The 14,802-nt window shown below is 41.3% G+C and overlaps 1 protein-coding gene across 1 annotated transcript in view; it reads left to right on the top strand.

The window, feature by feature from the left end:
- The first annotated feature begins 434 nt into the window (after nucleotides 1-434).
- Nucleotides 435-14,802, top strand: part of NUP155 (nucleoporin 155) — a 39,545-nt gene continuing 25,177 nt past the window's right edge. The window contains exons 1-11 of the mRNA XM_040540402.1: nucleotides 435-461; nucleotides 5,709-5,823; nucleotides 9,286-9,368; nucleotides 9,593-9,656; nucleotides 9,742-10,125; nucleotides 10,921-11,058; nucleotides 11,390-11,486; nucleotides 12,606-12,676; nucleotides 13,269-13,361; nucleotides 14,248-14,414; nucleotides 14,559-14,664. Coding sequence (XP_040396336.1) covers nucleotides 9,336-9,368; nucleotides 9,593-9,656; nucleotides 9,742-10,125; nucleotides 10,921-11,058; nucleotides 11,390-11,486; nucleotides 12,606-12,676; nucleotides 13,269-13,361; nucleotides 14,248-14,414; nucleotides 14,559-14,664 — 1,153 coding nt within the window. The 5' untranslated portion in view covers nucleotides 435-461; nucleotides 5,709-5,823; nucleotides 9,286-9,335. The remainder of the gene's footprint in view (nucleotides 462-5,708; nucleotides 5,824-9,285; nucleotides 9,369-9,592; nucleotides 9,657-9,741; nucleotides 10,126-10,920; nucleotides 11,059-11,389; nucleotides 11,487-12,605; nucleotides 12,677-13,268; nucleotides 13,362-14,247; nucleotides 14,415-14,558; nucleotides 14,665-14,802) is intronic.

Here is a 14,802-nt window from a genome sequence, read left to right as displayed (position 1 = left end):
TTTATACCATGGAAAAAAGACAAGAAAAGGAGTAAATGAAATATGCTAACTGATGATGAATTTCGGTTGAGACTCATATGTCTTAAAAACATGAGTATTTTTCAATGAAAATAATTGTGTTTGTTGAATAATCATTAGGAAAAAAAAGAAAAACTTTATTTTGAATAACAGCCATGCTTCACCTGAAAATTCAATCATAAAGGAAAAAGCATACTAACAAATTAGAGTTTACTCAAAGTGTTAAAACATTAAAGAGAAACAAAATACTTACATTATCTTCCTCTTCTGTATCATCATCATCACTATCCTTGAACCCAGGTGGAAGCGGTGGCCCAATGAATTCTTCGTCATCGTCATCATCACCACCACCAACTGGACCTTGAACAGAAGTCTGGGATTGCACGGAAGGACCAGTTAACTCTTCATCTGAGCTGTCTTCACTTTCATTGCTATCTGTGTCTCTGCATGTAAAATTAAAAAAAAAAAATATATCCGTATTTTAAGAAATTGGCGCTTCCACATGAATTTCAGGTCAGAGATGTTCAGCACTGACATAAATTTGCAAACACTGAAATTAGGAGCAAAACGTAAACTCATTTTTATTAACATAATGTAGGCCCACCAGCATCTTGAAAGCATAAAAAAAGCTTTAAACAAAAAAGGAATAACATAGCATCGGATAATTTAAAAAAAAAAGGCAGAATACAAAAAGAAAAAGTTAGGTGGAATGTAAAAGTAACAGTGCCACATCACTAATATGAGTTTAAAATACTTAGATATGCTTATATCTAAAATACTTAGAAGCCAACAGTACATACTGATACACAGCATCTCCAAGCCGCCGCTACAGGTTGCAGCATACCCAAACACTCTGCACCTCCCTCAGCATGGTGTAACTCAAAAGAGTAACGATCCAGGCTCACCACCAGAGCGAGAACACAAAGCATGGCACTTGCTTTTTAATGCTGGTAAAGAAGTACAGGGAATCAAGTACTGTCAGCCAAATATTTGATGTACAGTAACCTGTTACATGTCTAGATTCTAAAAGTTGTGTTTAAATTATCATTTCACTGATGTCTAAATCAATTGTTTTAAACACATTGGTTTTGGCATCGGAAAATTTCTGGAAAGAAAGTAGAACTATTTATTCCACGTTCATTCAGTTCATTCGAAATAAATGGGCTCCCTCTGCTGGTAGTTATCAAGTAGGAGGTATTTTAACTGGTACAAGGTCTAAAAGGGGCAAGCACAATTTTTTACCTTTTTCCTAGGCTACAGTGTATCACTCAAGTGATACTTTGCAATGGAAGTCAACTTTTCTTTTCTGATCCAGTCAGATAAACTCAAGTTGCAAGACATGCTTTGGGAACTTACATTTTAAGAGCAAGTATGTGAATTTAAAATTGAGCTGACTGCAAAAGATACTTTAATAATGGAAAGAAAAAGAAACTACAGAGGTGTTTCCTTTTTTCTTTTTCTTAAAGTCTAGGTTATCATTTTAAAACTATAACGATAACAAACAAGCTCAAGAACATAATAAAGAACTAAGAAAAGAGGTTCTGAACTGTGTGATTGTGACAGAACACACAACCTCCCTAAAACAGCTGTACACTAAGCAGGTAATAGGTTATACAGCAAATATTTGTCTTGGATAAGCAAATGGAATTCTATTTTAGGAAGAAATCAAAACAAACTAAAACCAACGTGAATTTGGTCCTCAGATGTCACAGTGATGAGAAGGGCTTGCATGCCTGAAAGCTTGTCTAATTTTTCCAACTATATTTACTAGCCTAATAAAAGATATTACATCTACATACAAACTTTGTTTTGCATAGTGATGAGAGACATTTAAAGACCTAGGTCAGTATATGACTGTACAATAAATCTAACTCAAATAAAATGAGCTTCTTTCACTCTATAGCAATGGGACAATCAATGTCCTTTTACCGTAAGAAAGCTTTTCCAGTATCTGAGGAACACGTTTGGGTCCTTCAAAACTCTTCAAGTTCTGAATCACCAAAATTAACTATTTTATAAGACTGAATCATAGAATATCAAAGTTGGAAGGGACCCAAAAAGGATCATCAAGTCCAACTGCTGGGTCCCATAAGGATCACCCAGAAAAATCAGACCCTATGTCTGAGAGTGCTGTCCAAACGCTTCTTGCACTCCGGCAGCGCAGTGCTGTGACCACTGCCCTGGGGAGCCGGTCCCAGTGCCCGACCACCCTCTGGATGCAGAACCTTTCCCTAACACCCAGCCTGACCCTCCCCTGTCCCAGCTCCATGCCGTTCCCTCGGGTCCTGTCGCTGTCCCCAGAGAGCAGAGCTCAGCGCCTGCCCCTCCGCTCCCCTCGTGAGGGAGCTGCAGGCCGCCATGAGGCCTCCCCTCAGCCTGCTCTGCTCTGGGCTGAACAAACCCAGGGACCTCAGATGCTTCACACATCTTGCCCTCTAGACCCTTCACCATCTTTGTAGCCCTCCTTTGGACGCTCTCTAACAGTTTTATGTCCTATATATTGTGGCACCCAAACCTGCACACAGTACTGGAGGTGAGGCCGCACCAGCACAGAGCAGAGCAGGACAATCCCTTCCCTTGGCCAGCTAGCAGTGCCGTGCCTGATGCACCCCAGGGTGCAGTTGGCCCTCCTGGATGCCAGGGCACACTGCTGGCTCATCTTCAACTTGCTGCTGACCAGAAGCCCCAGATCCCTTTCCGTGGGGCTGATCTCCACCCTCTTGCCCCCCAGTATGTACAGCCAGGGTTGCCCCCTTCCCAGATACAGAATCCAGCACTGGCTCTTGTTAAACTTCATACTATTGGTGATTGCCCAGGTCTCTGATTTGTCCAGATCTCTCTGCGAAGCCTTACCACCCTGTGTGTGTCAGAATTGATCTGAAAAACTGACACGTTCCCAGACTAACAAACCACGTATCTTTTCCCTAAAAGCCAAAAAAATTAGTTTGGAATGGAACAAAACATACCATGTAGCTGCGAGTAAGAGTGTACATAACACAATGACTGAAGGAGGCCCTTCCAATCCCAGAGTCCCAGACTTTTAGATCTTTCTATAGACACTCAAGAACAATACCCAGCTTCCTCCCTAATTGCCTAACCCTATAGTTTCCTTATTTACTAGGTAGAATCAATGCATTCAAACACTTCAGCATTTTGAAAGGCTATGCAATTATTCTTCATATTAAATGATCAGAAATTCAGTGCTGTTTTTCACCACACTCCAAGCTCGGCAGAGACAACCAAGGATTCCAGCTACAGCTGCTAGTTTACTCTGTTCCAACAGGAAAGGCAGTCGAACACAAGAACAGCCCAACATAGCCAGGCCAAAAGCCCATCTAGCTGAGTAACATTCATCAGACAGTGACAAGGAGTGCCAGCAGAAATGACAAAACAAGAGAGCAGACATATCATGGCACTTGTTTAAACTTTCAGCTATACAGTCTTCCTCTACCAGATGCTGCTAAAGGAACCCCTTTCCCACAAATCAGAGGCATATAAGGAACTGTTTTTTGCTTTCCCTCATTACTTCCTCAATAAGTAAAACATGCTGTTAAGAGGAAAACAGAAAGCTGGATTAGAGTACACATGGCACACAGAGTGAAAATAACGAAAAACATTCCGAGAGCTGTGTATGTGGGCATTACCCCGCCCCCCCCATGCGTTCTCTCTCCTCACATCATCTACTGTAATTTCTTAGACTTTTTATTTTTTATATACTAGCAGGTGCTAATTGTGGATATTGTGGATGCTCCATCCCTGGAAGTGCTCAAGGACAGGTTGGATGAGGCTTTGAGCAACCTGGTCTGGTGGAAGGTGTCCCTGCCCATGGCAGGGGGGCTGAGACCAGGTGATCTTTAAGGTCCTTTCCAACTAAAACCATTCTGACTCTATGCTTTTCTTTGACAAAGTGTAAATACTATTGTTCTTATGCATATGTGTGTAAATACTGTAACTATTGCAAACATTTCTCTGTAGCAAATTAATTCAAAAAGCAAAAAGAATCACTAGAATCACCTTTTTGTATTAAACAACCCTTTGTCAACAATTGCAAAATTAGTAAGAGAGCTACTAAGATAGATGAATGTACTTGGAATTTAAAGAAAAATAGTAGTGTTGCCATTTTCAGAGAAAAGAATAAGCTGTAAATTCAATTTATAGTAACTAAAATCTACATCATAAAAAAAATAATACCCTTGAATCCTATGATTCAGATTTCAACAGTCACTTGAAGGATTATCCCACTGAATTTAGGCTGAGGCACAATGGTGTGTCTCCTTCACTAGCTTTCTGTTTTAAGCACTAAGTTCTAAACTGAGTGCCATAATTTACAAGGAAATATAATACTGCAAGTTAACATGTTCAGCTTCCAGTTCTGTGAGCTTTTCATGCCAGTCCTCAGTTAAAAAACAAACAAACAAACAAACCAAAATAAAAAAAACACTTATTATAAACAGGATCTTAGTGAGTTACCAGAGCCTCCTTTGTAACTCATAATGCTGATAGGTAATTATTACTTTCTTTTATCCAAAGAGCCTAGAGTACTCTTCTCTGAAATCCTTTAGTGAAATGACAGAAAACATTCTATATCATCTGCCTACTATTTGTTTTAATTGAATCCTTATATTGAAGTCACCTGTATATACAAAGCACACAATCCCATTGCATCTAATTCTTGTCAGTCTCTATTGTTTCACTAGGAAGAGCATCAAAAGTGAATGGCAGCACCTACTTTTACTTCCTCCGTAAGACATAACACAGATCCATAGGGAAGTATGTTGTTTGACCAGTTATTTCAGTGCGAGTCCACAGCCCATTTGAGCTTTCCATAAATCAACAGGCAAAGAAGAAATTTTAGAACAGAAATTTGTTCGGTCTGCAATGCTACAGGCTTGTCTGTAAAAACCTACCACATACAATCAGCCTAGGAGACACATAAGAGTATACCAGAGTAGCTTACGGCTTGTAAGACTTCTGTAGACAGAAAACCCTACAAATTTACAGTATACTGATGTCAACAAACCCTGTCACACAAAGGAGTGATGTGGCCTCTGTTACATGTTGCAACTTTTGATTTTGCAGCACTGAAGAATCCAAATAGTCAAAGCAGTAACATCTGCTATTTGTCAATGACATGCAGACTTTGAAAAGTTGTGGAGTAAATTTCAGACTGAAATCAAATCAGAATATTTATTCAGCCATACCACTACTCCATACAGTGTGCACACTTAGTCTCTCTACCTAACTTTGCTATTCTTCTGCAGGCTTGAACAAGTATATCCTATTTACGGGTGGGAATTATAGTTGCTAATAAAGTCACCACCTGTATGCTCTATATTTGACCATATATTTTCAAAAAATATACAGATAACATTGCTGTTTAAAAAAAAAAAAAAAAGCATGCCAAACAGGATTATGTATTAAAGAACTATTAAAATTAACTATTAAATATACACAATTGCAATATTTACAAATACTGACACATCCAAGAAAGTACAGATAAATAACAGCATTTCCACTCTAACACTTCAGATAGCATAGGCATGTTCACACAAGTTAAGCAATTATCATTCCCCCACCCACCCTCCACCCTCACCCCACAAAAAAAAGAGAAAAAAAATAACACCCCAACCAAAAAAAGCCCTTTCAGATAAAAAAGTTGCTAAATGACACCTCCCACCATAACTAAGTACCTTGGTTTTAATGTGGACCCAACTCCTGTTGCACTTGAGGCTGAAGCTGATGAATCAGTGTGTCGACTTCTAAGTTCTTTTTCAGCCTGTTCTTCCTTTTCTCTTTCTCGAGCCTCTGAGTATGGAGAATACAAAAGTGACAAATAATCAAGATTTTTTTTAAAAGATACAATTAGATGCCTGCTGAGGACAGTAAAACAACTCTCTTCATTTTCAGATCTATACAAAATGACAGAAAAGTTTGGGTTGGAAGGGACCTTAAATATCATTTAATTCCACCACCCCCCAGCCAGGGGAAGGGATGTCACCTGCTAGATCAGGTTGCCCAGGGCCCCATCCAACCTGGCCTTGAAATCCTCCAGCAATGGGGCATCCACTGCTTCTGTGGGCAACCCATTCCAGTGCCTCACCACCCCCAGAGGAAACATTTTTTTCCTAATATCTAATCTATATCTACTCTCTTGTAGTTTAAAGCCATTACTCCTTGTCCTATCACTCCACTCCCTGACAAAGAGTCCCTCTCCTGCTTTCCTGTAGGCCCCCTTTAAGAATGGAAAGGCTGCAATGAGGTCTCCCAGGAGCCTTCTCTTCTCCAGGATGAACAACCCCAACTCCCTCAGCCTGTCTTCACAAAAAAGGTGCTCCAGCCCTTTGATCTTCTTTGTGGCCCTCTTCTGGGCTCACTCAACAGGTCCATGAGCTTATGTTGGAGGTCCCATAGCTAGGTTCAGGACTCCAGGTGGGGTCTCACAAGAGCAGAGTGGATGGAAAGAATCATCTCCCTCGACCTGCTGGCCACGCTACTTTTGATGCAGCCTAGGACACGGTTGGCTTTCTGGGCTGCATGCACACATTGCTGGCTCATGTTAAGCTTCTCATCAATCAACACCCCCAGGTCCTTCTCCTCAGAGCTGCTTTCAATCCATTCTCTGGCCAGCCTGTCTTTGTGCTTGGGATTGCCCCAGCTCAGGTGCAGGACATGGTTCACATGGGCCCATGTCTCAAGCCTGCCCAGGTCCCTCTGGATGGCATCCCTTCCCTCCAGCGTGTTCACTGCACTACACAGCTTGGTGTCATTGGCAACTTGCTGAGGATGCACTCAATCCCAATGTCCATGTCACCAACAAAGACATTAAACAATGCCAGTTCCAGTATTGACTCCTGTGGAACACCACTCGTTCCTGATCTCCACATGGACGCTGAGCTGTTGACCACAACTCTTTGAGTGCGACCATCCAGCCAGTTCCTTACGCACCAAATGGTCCATCCATCAAATCCATGTCTCTCCAATTTAGAGACAATGATATCGTGTGGTACAGGGTCAAATGCTTTGCACAAGTCCAGGCAGATGATGTCAGTTCTTCTTCTTCTATCCACCAATGCTGTAACCCCATCATATAGGGCCACCAGGTTTGTCAGGCACAATCTACCCTTAGCAAAGCCATGTTGGCTGTCACCAGTCACCTTCTCATTTTCCATGCACCTTAGCAGTTTCCAGGAGGATCTGATCCACGATCTTGCCAGGCACAGAGGTGAGACTGACTGGCCTGTAGCTCCCCGGGTCTTAATAACTCCTATAATTATTACATATTCCTATAATTATTACTACAGTTAACAGTGTATTTTAAGAAATTTGAAAATGCTCACATTACAAAAAAAAAAAAAGAGAGAGAGAGATGAATTACATACAAAGCTTTGTCATTTTTGGTAAAATGACTAATTTTTTCATGAATAATACGCTGTGTTTCCTTTATGTGCAAGACCCTAGAAACTTGTCTGGATGGTAGGAAGGAGGCAAGCCTTCCACATGCACTTCAAGATGTCTTAATTCAAAAACACTGGGCTTATTGAATTTTCCTCCTAATCTAAAACACGGTGAAAATAGGTGATCTCCAAGAAGAGATGATAGCTTGACATGAAAGAATATTGAATCTGAAAATTTTTTCAACACAGAAAAAATCTTATTATGCTTAAATTTAGTCAGTTCAAAAAAGGGTCCAAATCAAGTTTTGGAAATCTCATATATTTGAATTTCATGGTGTTTTAACATCCATAAAGTCAACAAGCCTCCAAGGTGGTCTATTCACATGATTCTGCATAGAATCAAAAAAATAAAACCAAACAACATTGCATTGATCTTACTCTTTCATAGAGAATTGTGTTCCCTTAATAAGAGGCTTCAAGTTTACAGTTTTCACAAACTGCAACAGTTCAGAGAGCAAATTAAGCCTAAGTTAGGACAAAAGCTCACCACAATGCTATCAATTGCTCAACCACAATGGTATCAGTAAAAAAAAAAAAAAAAAAATTTTTTTTTGGACATGCTGTCCAAGTGGAAGGAGAAAACATAGGCATTTGTGTTGGCAAAGGGAGTTCTAAAACACTACACTGGGTTGTGCCAGGTCTGACAGGGATGGAGTTAACTTTCCCTGCAGCAGCCCATACAGTTCTGTACTCTGCACGTGTAGCTAGAACAGCACTGGTATCACACCAGTGTCTGCTGTTGAGCAATGCTGGCACAGCATCAGGACTCCCTCCAAGCCCCCCAGAGCCAGCAGGCTTGGGGTGGGCAAGAGATGCAGAGGGGACGTCGCCAGGGCAGCTAACCTAAACGGACCAAAGGGATATTCCATACCATATGATGTCACGCTCAGCAATAAAAGGTGGGAAAGGGGAAGGAGAGGAGGGACTCTCATTATAAAAACGTCTGCCCTCCCACACAAACACTACGCGTATTGAGGCTGTGCTTCCTGGGGCATGGCCAAACATCGCTCATTGATGGGAAGTAGAGAACAATTTCTTTTCTCTCTCTGGGCTTCTGTGCAGCCTTTGCTTTTTTTTCTTTTTTTTCCATCTTCCTTTTCCCTTTAATTAAATTATCCTTATCTCAACCTGTGAGGTTTGTTTTTTTTTTTTTTTTTCTTTCCAGCATTCTTTCATTTTCCTCTCTTCTTCTAAGGGAGGGAATGAGAGAGATGTGGTGGAGCTCAGCTGCCCAGCAAGGTTAAAAAAACACCACAAACACAAGTGTCTCCCTAAGGACCATCTTTGGAATGGTTTTTGCTTGGATACAGACAGCAAAACACGCAATTTCCATCATTATTTACTCTCAAGCCACTGCCTTGAAAACCCACCCGCTCCCAGCACAACAGAAGACAGAAAAACTTGTAGGCTGCTATATAACCTGATGTATGTCATAGGACATATTTCATTTTTTATTCCATGCTCTCTGGATTAAAGCTCTCTGTGTCCAGTTCCCTTTGAATTTTGGAATGGAACTTCCAAAATTTCAAATAAAAAAGTTTTTTATGTGAATCCAGCTTTTTGCTGTGTCCAAGTCCCATGCCACACAACAGGAACCTTGTGCAGGCAGGCCTCTTGCATGCTGTAATGTATGTAAATTAGTAACTTACCTACTTATCCACCCTCGAGTGATTTAGGACTATCTTTCTTCAGCAAAACCACATTTATTGGCTTTCTAAATAGCCAGTGGGAGACACCTCACCCATCACCCCAACACACAAAAAAACAAAACACATTTTAAGAAGCACTAACTGACAGCACCCACATTCCTTACCCAAGACCTTCCTGCTCCTTTCCACGGCAGTCCTTCTTGTCTGCTCAAACATGGCTTCGAGATCAAAAGTGCGAGCTTTCTTCCCTAAAAAAAAAAAAAATCGAAAAGCGATTAAAAAGGAGACTGACTAAGGCTCGCCCTGGTGACAGGCAGTGCGGGAGCTGCAGGGGGGGATCCCAGGGCCGGGGGATCCCAGGGCTTGGGGGGGGGGAGCACCCCAGGGTCGCCATCCCCTCGTAGCTCCCAGCCCACCCCAGGGACACCGCCGCGGGACCCCCAGCCGTCCCCAGAAGCCCCCCGGGACTTACCGAAACCGGAGAAGCCCATGGTGGCCGCCAGCTCCGGGTCGGCCCCAGCCAGCATCTCGGCGTCTGCAAAGAGAAAGAGGGGGGAAGATAAAAGGGGTCAGCAGAGGGGCGCGGGGCCGGCGCTGCCCGGTCTCGTCCCGGTGCTCACCGCCCTCCGGCGGCTCCATGCCGCGGCCGGCCCGGAACCACAACAGCGCGGGGAGGAAGCCGCGAGGCCGGGCCACCTCCTCCTGCCGCTACGCCCCCGCTGTCCCCGCCCGGCGGAACGGCGTCAGCAGCGCGGGGACCGCCGGGATTTGGCGCGGAGAGGCGGGCGGGCAGCTCTCGGTACTGGTCCCGTACTGGTCCCGGTACTGGTCCCGGTCCCGGCCCGGCGCGGCGCGGCCCGGCCCCGCCATGCCCGCTGCCATGAGCCCCGCCGCGCCCGCCGTGCACGAGGCGCTGGAGGCCGCGGGCCGCATCATCGACCGGCAGATCCAGGACGACCGCTGCTACCCGGACCTGTCCGAGCTGCTGGCCGTGCCGGCGCCCGGTGAGCGGCCGGCGGGGCCCGAGGGGCCGCGGGGGGGTGTCAGGGGAGCGGTTCGGTGGCCGGGGGGAGCGGGCCCGGGGCTGGCCCCTCGGCCACGCCGGTTTCCCGCTCCACGCTGCGGGGTCACAAGGCGCCCAGCGCCGCCCTCAGAGCCGCGGGCAGCACGGAAAGCTGCGAAATCCTGCCCCGAAATGCTTCCATTTCTCGGGAGCGCTGCGCCACGTGTAGTTGGGGTAGTGCTACCCAAACACGCCTTTTGTCCTCCCTGGGGCTGCGAGCAGCCCGAGCTGTGGTGCCAGCTGTCCGGCCGGGGGGCTGTGAAGAGGAGTGTTGGAGCTCCGGGCGGCCTGGTCGGTGTGCTGCCAGCACATGCCTTCGGATAACAGCGTGTGTTTTCTGTTACGGTACCATCCCAACCGTGGCCAAACTGTAGCTCCCTGTGTCATTCTGCAGTGGCATCCCATAAAGTAAAGTGGGAACATGGGAATTTTAGATTGATACTGGGAATGCAAATCAGGTTTTCTAAGTAAGCGTGCTCCTGGCTTCTTCACCTTACGTATTTAATGCCTGGCCGTACAATGGAAAAAAGGCTACAGAGTACCATGGAGAAAATGGGGTAAAGAGTAGGCTGGGGGTGAGATGACTTATTCTAAGAGTTTGTTTGCAAATCTGTTTTCACAGAGTAGAGAAAAAATCATGAAAAGATAGAAAAATAGATTTATTTTTTTCCTTAAGCATCTAATTCTTTATAGGAAGTCTAATTTTTGTGTGTGTGTGTGCTGTTCTTAATTGCAGGTAGCCCTACTGTTTCTGGTATGACAGATATGGATTATCCTTTGCAAGGTCCAGGTCTGCTGTCAATACCTAATCTTCCAGAGATCAGCTCAGTCCGCAGAGTCCCACTTCCCCCAGAGCTAGTGGAGCAGTTTGGACGTATCCTAATGAAAAATAATGTGTTAGGTTGTGTACGTAATAATAATAGAAACAAACTTCTGCTCTCTCATAATCATTTTTCTCCACTAGTTCTGTCAGACTCCTAGAAATGAACCTTGGTATTGTTTATGTTCCCTTTTTAAGGGTCCAATAAGGTCAGTTTGTATAGAGGTGCTGGTGGAATTGGTTCCTGTATGAGGAACTTCAAATGTTTATGCTATATAGTTTGTGTGCTTCTGTATGTAAAGCAATAATTTTTTTAAAACGTTGAAAGGAGATTTTGCCTTTGTTGGTCAAAATGCATTTAGTCCTTACATCAGCAATGCTTCAGATATGCAATGCAATTGTATGATGGGAGTATTTCCAGAAATCAGCAGAGCGTGGCTAACCATTGACAGTGACATTTTTATGTGGAACTATGAAGATGGGTATGTACAAACGCATTCCTGATGGTATTATATTGGAATTAAGTAATTATAGTAGTCAGAAATTGTTTACTTGTAGCACAGAGGAGTGCTATTCAGATGAAGTTATCTTGATTCATTTTAGGTTTTACTAAAGCTTTTAACTAATAAGTGTTTACGGAGTTTTAAGAGTTAGTAATAGTGCTCCCAAATTATCTAGAGATGAAAGAAGAGAAATTGTATTTGCTTAGGGTTTGACATAGCTGATGTCCTGAAGTTGTTGCTGTATTATGGCTAGGGTTTTCATTATGCCCCAAAGGAGTAGTTATACACTAATTGCCTAACTAACCTAAGTAGATTTGGTAAGTACAGTGGTACATGTACGGCAGCCAGTCATTTCCACAATGATAAATAATATGACCTTGGTACCTTGGCTATATACTCTATTTTTAAAGTATTGTGATTGAAGCTTTCCTGTCTAAAGGATGCATAAAACTGAAAATAATTTCAACATCTTTTCAAATGGCAGTTTATAATTTCCAGGTTTGTTTCCTTATTTGTCTAATCCTTCTTTTTTAAGAATTATATTTTTGTAAGAATTTTCGTAGGAATTGTTTTATATAATTTGTTGGATTTCTTAAGATTAAAGTTAAGAGTGCTCCTCTCCATACATTTACATTGTGTCATAAAGTTTAAAATACATTAATTAGATATATTCACCAGATAATGCCACACATAATAGCATTAAAGGTAAGGTACTATGGAGAAGGTAGAATTTTTTTATTTTTGCATTAGATGTTTTTTCATGTATGTTCCTCCCTTTAGGTGTTAATTGGTGTTGTAGGTGATGCTTTGTGTAATTCAGAGTAGAATGCATGAACTAACAAAATCCAAAAATATAAAATACTACAGTTTGGTTTCAGGTTTGAAACTCAGCTATGGCTCTGTCATACCATTCAGCTGGACCTGTTTTCACCCATATCAAAAGGTGTAGATGGCTTCAGCATGTTCTAGTACATATTCACAATATTACAGTAACTGTTAATAATTTTTAAATATACACTATCTGACTTTGTTTTATTTTGTGAGTATGTGATAGTATGTAACAAATCTTATGCAGGTTTTTTCCTTGTTCTTTGACAGGGGAGATCTAGCTTATTTTGATGGCCTCAGTGAAACTATCCTTGCTGTGGGTCTCGTAAAACCAAAGGGAGGTAAGGAGTGACCATGACTAGACTGCTAATGAATTTTCTGTATATGTTTTTTTAATATCTGTGTTTTACATCTATATATGCAAGATAAATGGTTTGGCTTGTTTTTTAGAAACCTCACAAAATTAAATTACAAGCTAAAGATAGTGTTTAGCTTAACAATCATTTACTCTGAGCTTGCGTTTTTTGCAAGCTCATACATCATACTCTAACATTTGTACTGCTTATAAGTTGTCCCATTTGAGTGACAACTTCCTTGAGATCCTGATTTCTAGCACATGCAGTTCTTTTGATAGCTACTGCTTAGATAACATCAAAGTCAAAGTTGCAATGGTAGTAAGATTGAATGTAAAAGAAATAGAAGAAAAAGAAAAGAATAAAATGTCATTTTTAAATTCTTCTATTTCATGAACTGGAAACTGAACTGCTGACTGATACTGTTTTGTAATTCTAGAGTTTCACAGGTTCTTAGGTCTTAAATATGACTGTTTCCTCTAACCATTCGCTATATCAACCTCATGAATACAGTGGATACAGTCATTGTGAGTCTGAGAGTTGACTGCAAACTAAAATCTAATTTTCTTTTGCACTTTAGGTATATTCCAGCCTCATGTACGACACTTACTTGTTCTGGCAACTCCTGTGGATATTGTGATTTTAGGGCTCAGTTGCTCTAATATACAAGCAGGTAGTTCTCTTTTTCTCTTCCATTTAGGTAAATTAAAGAACATATTAGGGTAGTATTCTCAGTTGTGAATTAACAACTATATAAATACACAATGGCTATTTCATTAATAGCTATTAAAAAGAAGGAAAGAAAGAAAAACAAGAACATGTGCTTGCTGATTTTTAAATCATGTTAGAAACGTGGTAAAATAGTTCCCTTTTCTTAGGGTGTGCACCTGCTGTATCCAGGACTCCCATAGAAGGGTTGAGTAATATTATTCACTTGTTTAACATGAAAAGAACTTTTCAAAACAGATATTCCTGTTAATTAAACCACATGTTCAAGAGGGAAGGAAGAGATGGATATGAATCTAGATAACAGATGATGAAAGCAGTTTGTTAACCTGATTGGCATTTATATTCTAATCCCAGAAAACAAGAACCTGATACCAAGTTTTTCATTCCATATATAGTAAGAGGAAACAATATAGAATTGTTTAAGAAAAAAAAGAGAGAGGATTACAATCCTCTCATTTTGTTCTCTTTTTATATTATCATGCTGTGAAAGAGAAATGCAGAAATTAGTTTCAGAATTATTGGGATTTAGAGAAGAACACAACTCACAGAAAATGTGACAAATGTACAAAAAATATTACAAAAATATTGTACTTCTGTACTTTGAGATCTATAGAGTGTATTTGCTTTATTTCTTTAAAAAACAGAAGATTGATTACTCTGCAGTTCACTTACAAGAATAGCTTTTACAGATCTTTTTTAGTACCTATAAAATCTCCTGTAATTTTTCGTGTTTTCTGAAATGCTTCTAATCACAAGCCAATAATGTTTATAAATCTGTAACATTTCTAGAGCTTAAAAACTGAAAAGTTTTATTTATTTGTTAATTTAAGGTACTGGGTCACTCAATGACAGTATGTCTGGAGGAATGCAGCTGCTACCGGACCCTCTCTATTCACTCCCTACTGACAATACTTACATTTTGGCAATAACATCCACTGATAATGGACGTATCTTTTTGGCTGGAAAGGATGGCTGCTTGTATGAAGTAGCTTACCAGGTAATTATGGGTTACACACAGGCATTTAGATTTTTACTTGTTTTCATAATTGTACTGTTAATGATTTTATTTTTGTTTTAACTAATAGTTTGGCTTGGTTTTTGTTTTGCCTTTTTTCAACAATGCGTCTGTTTTAAATTGTAGGCTGAGGCCGGATGGTTTAGCCAGCGATGTAGGAAAATTAATCATTCAAAGAGCACGCTGTCTTTCCTTATTCCTTCGTTGCTACAGTTCACATTCTCAGAGGATGGTAAGTACCGATGCTAAAGACTTACCCAATAATTTAATGTAAACTTGAAATAATTACACTTTTTTGCTCAATTTTCTTTTAGTTTACTAATAGTTGTATGAAATTGTTTGCTCTTTTATATCATTTCCCCTAAGAGTT

The sequence above is a fragment of the Cygnus olor genome, chromosome Z (assembly GCF_009769625.2).
Source record: "Cygnus olor isolate bCygOlo1 chromosome Z, bCygOlo1.pri.v2, whole genome shotgun sequence".
NCBI classification, from domain to species: Eukaryota; Metazoa; Chordata; class Aves; order Anseriformes; family Anatidae; genus Cygnus; species Cygnus olor.
This window is presented reverse-complemented; position numbering and strand designations above follow the sequence as displayed.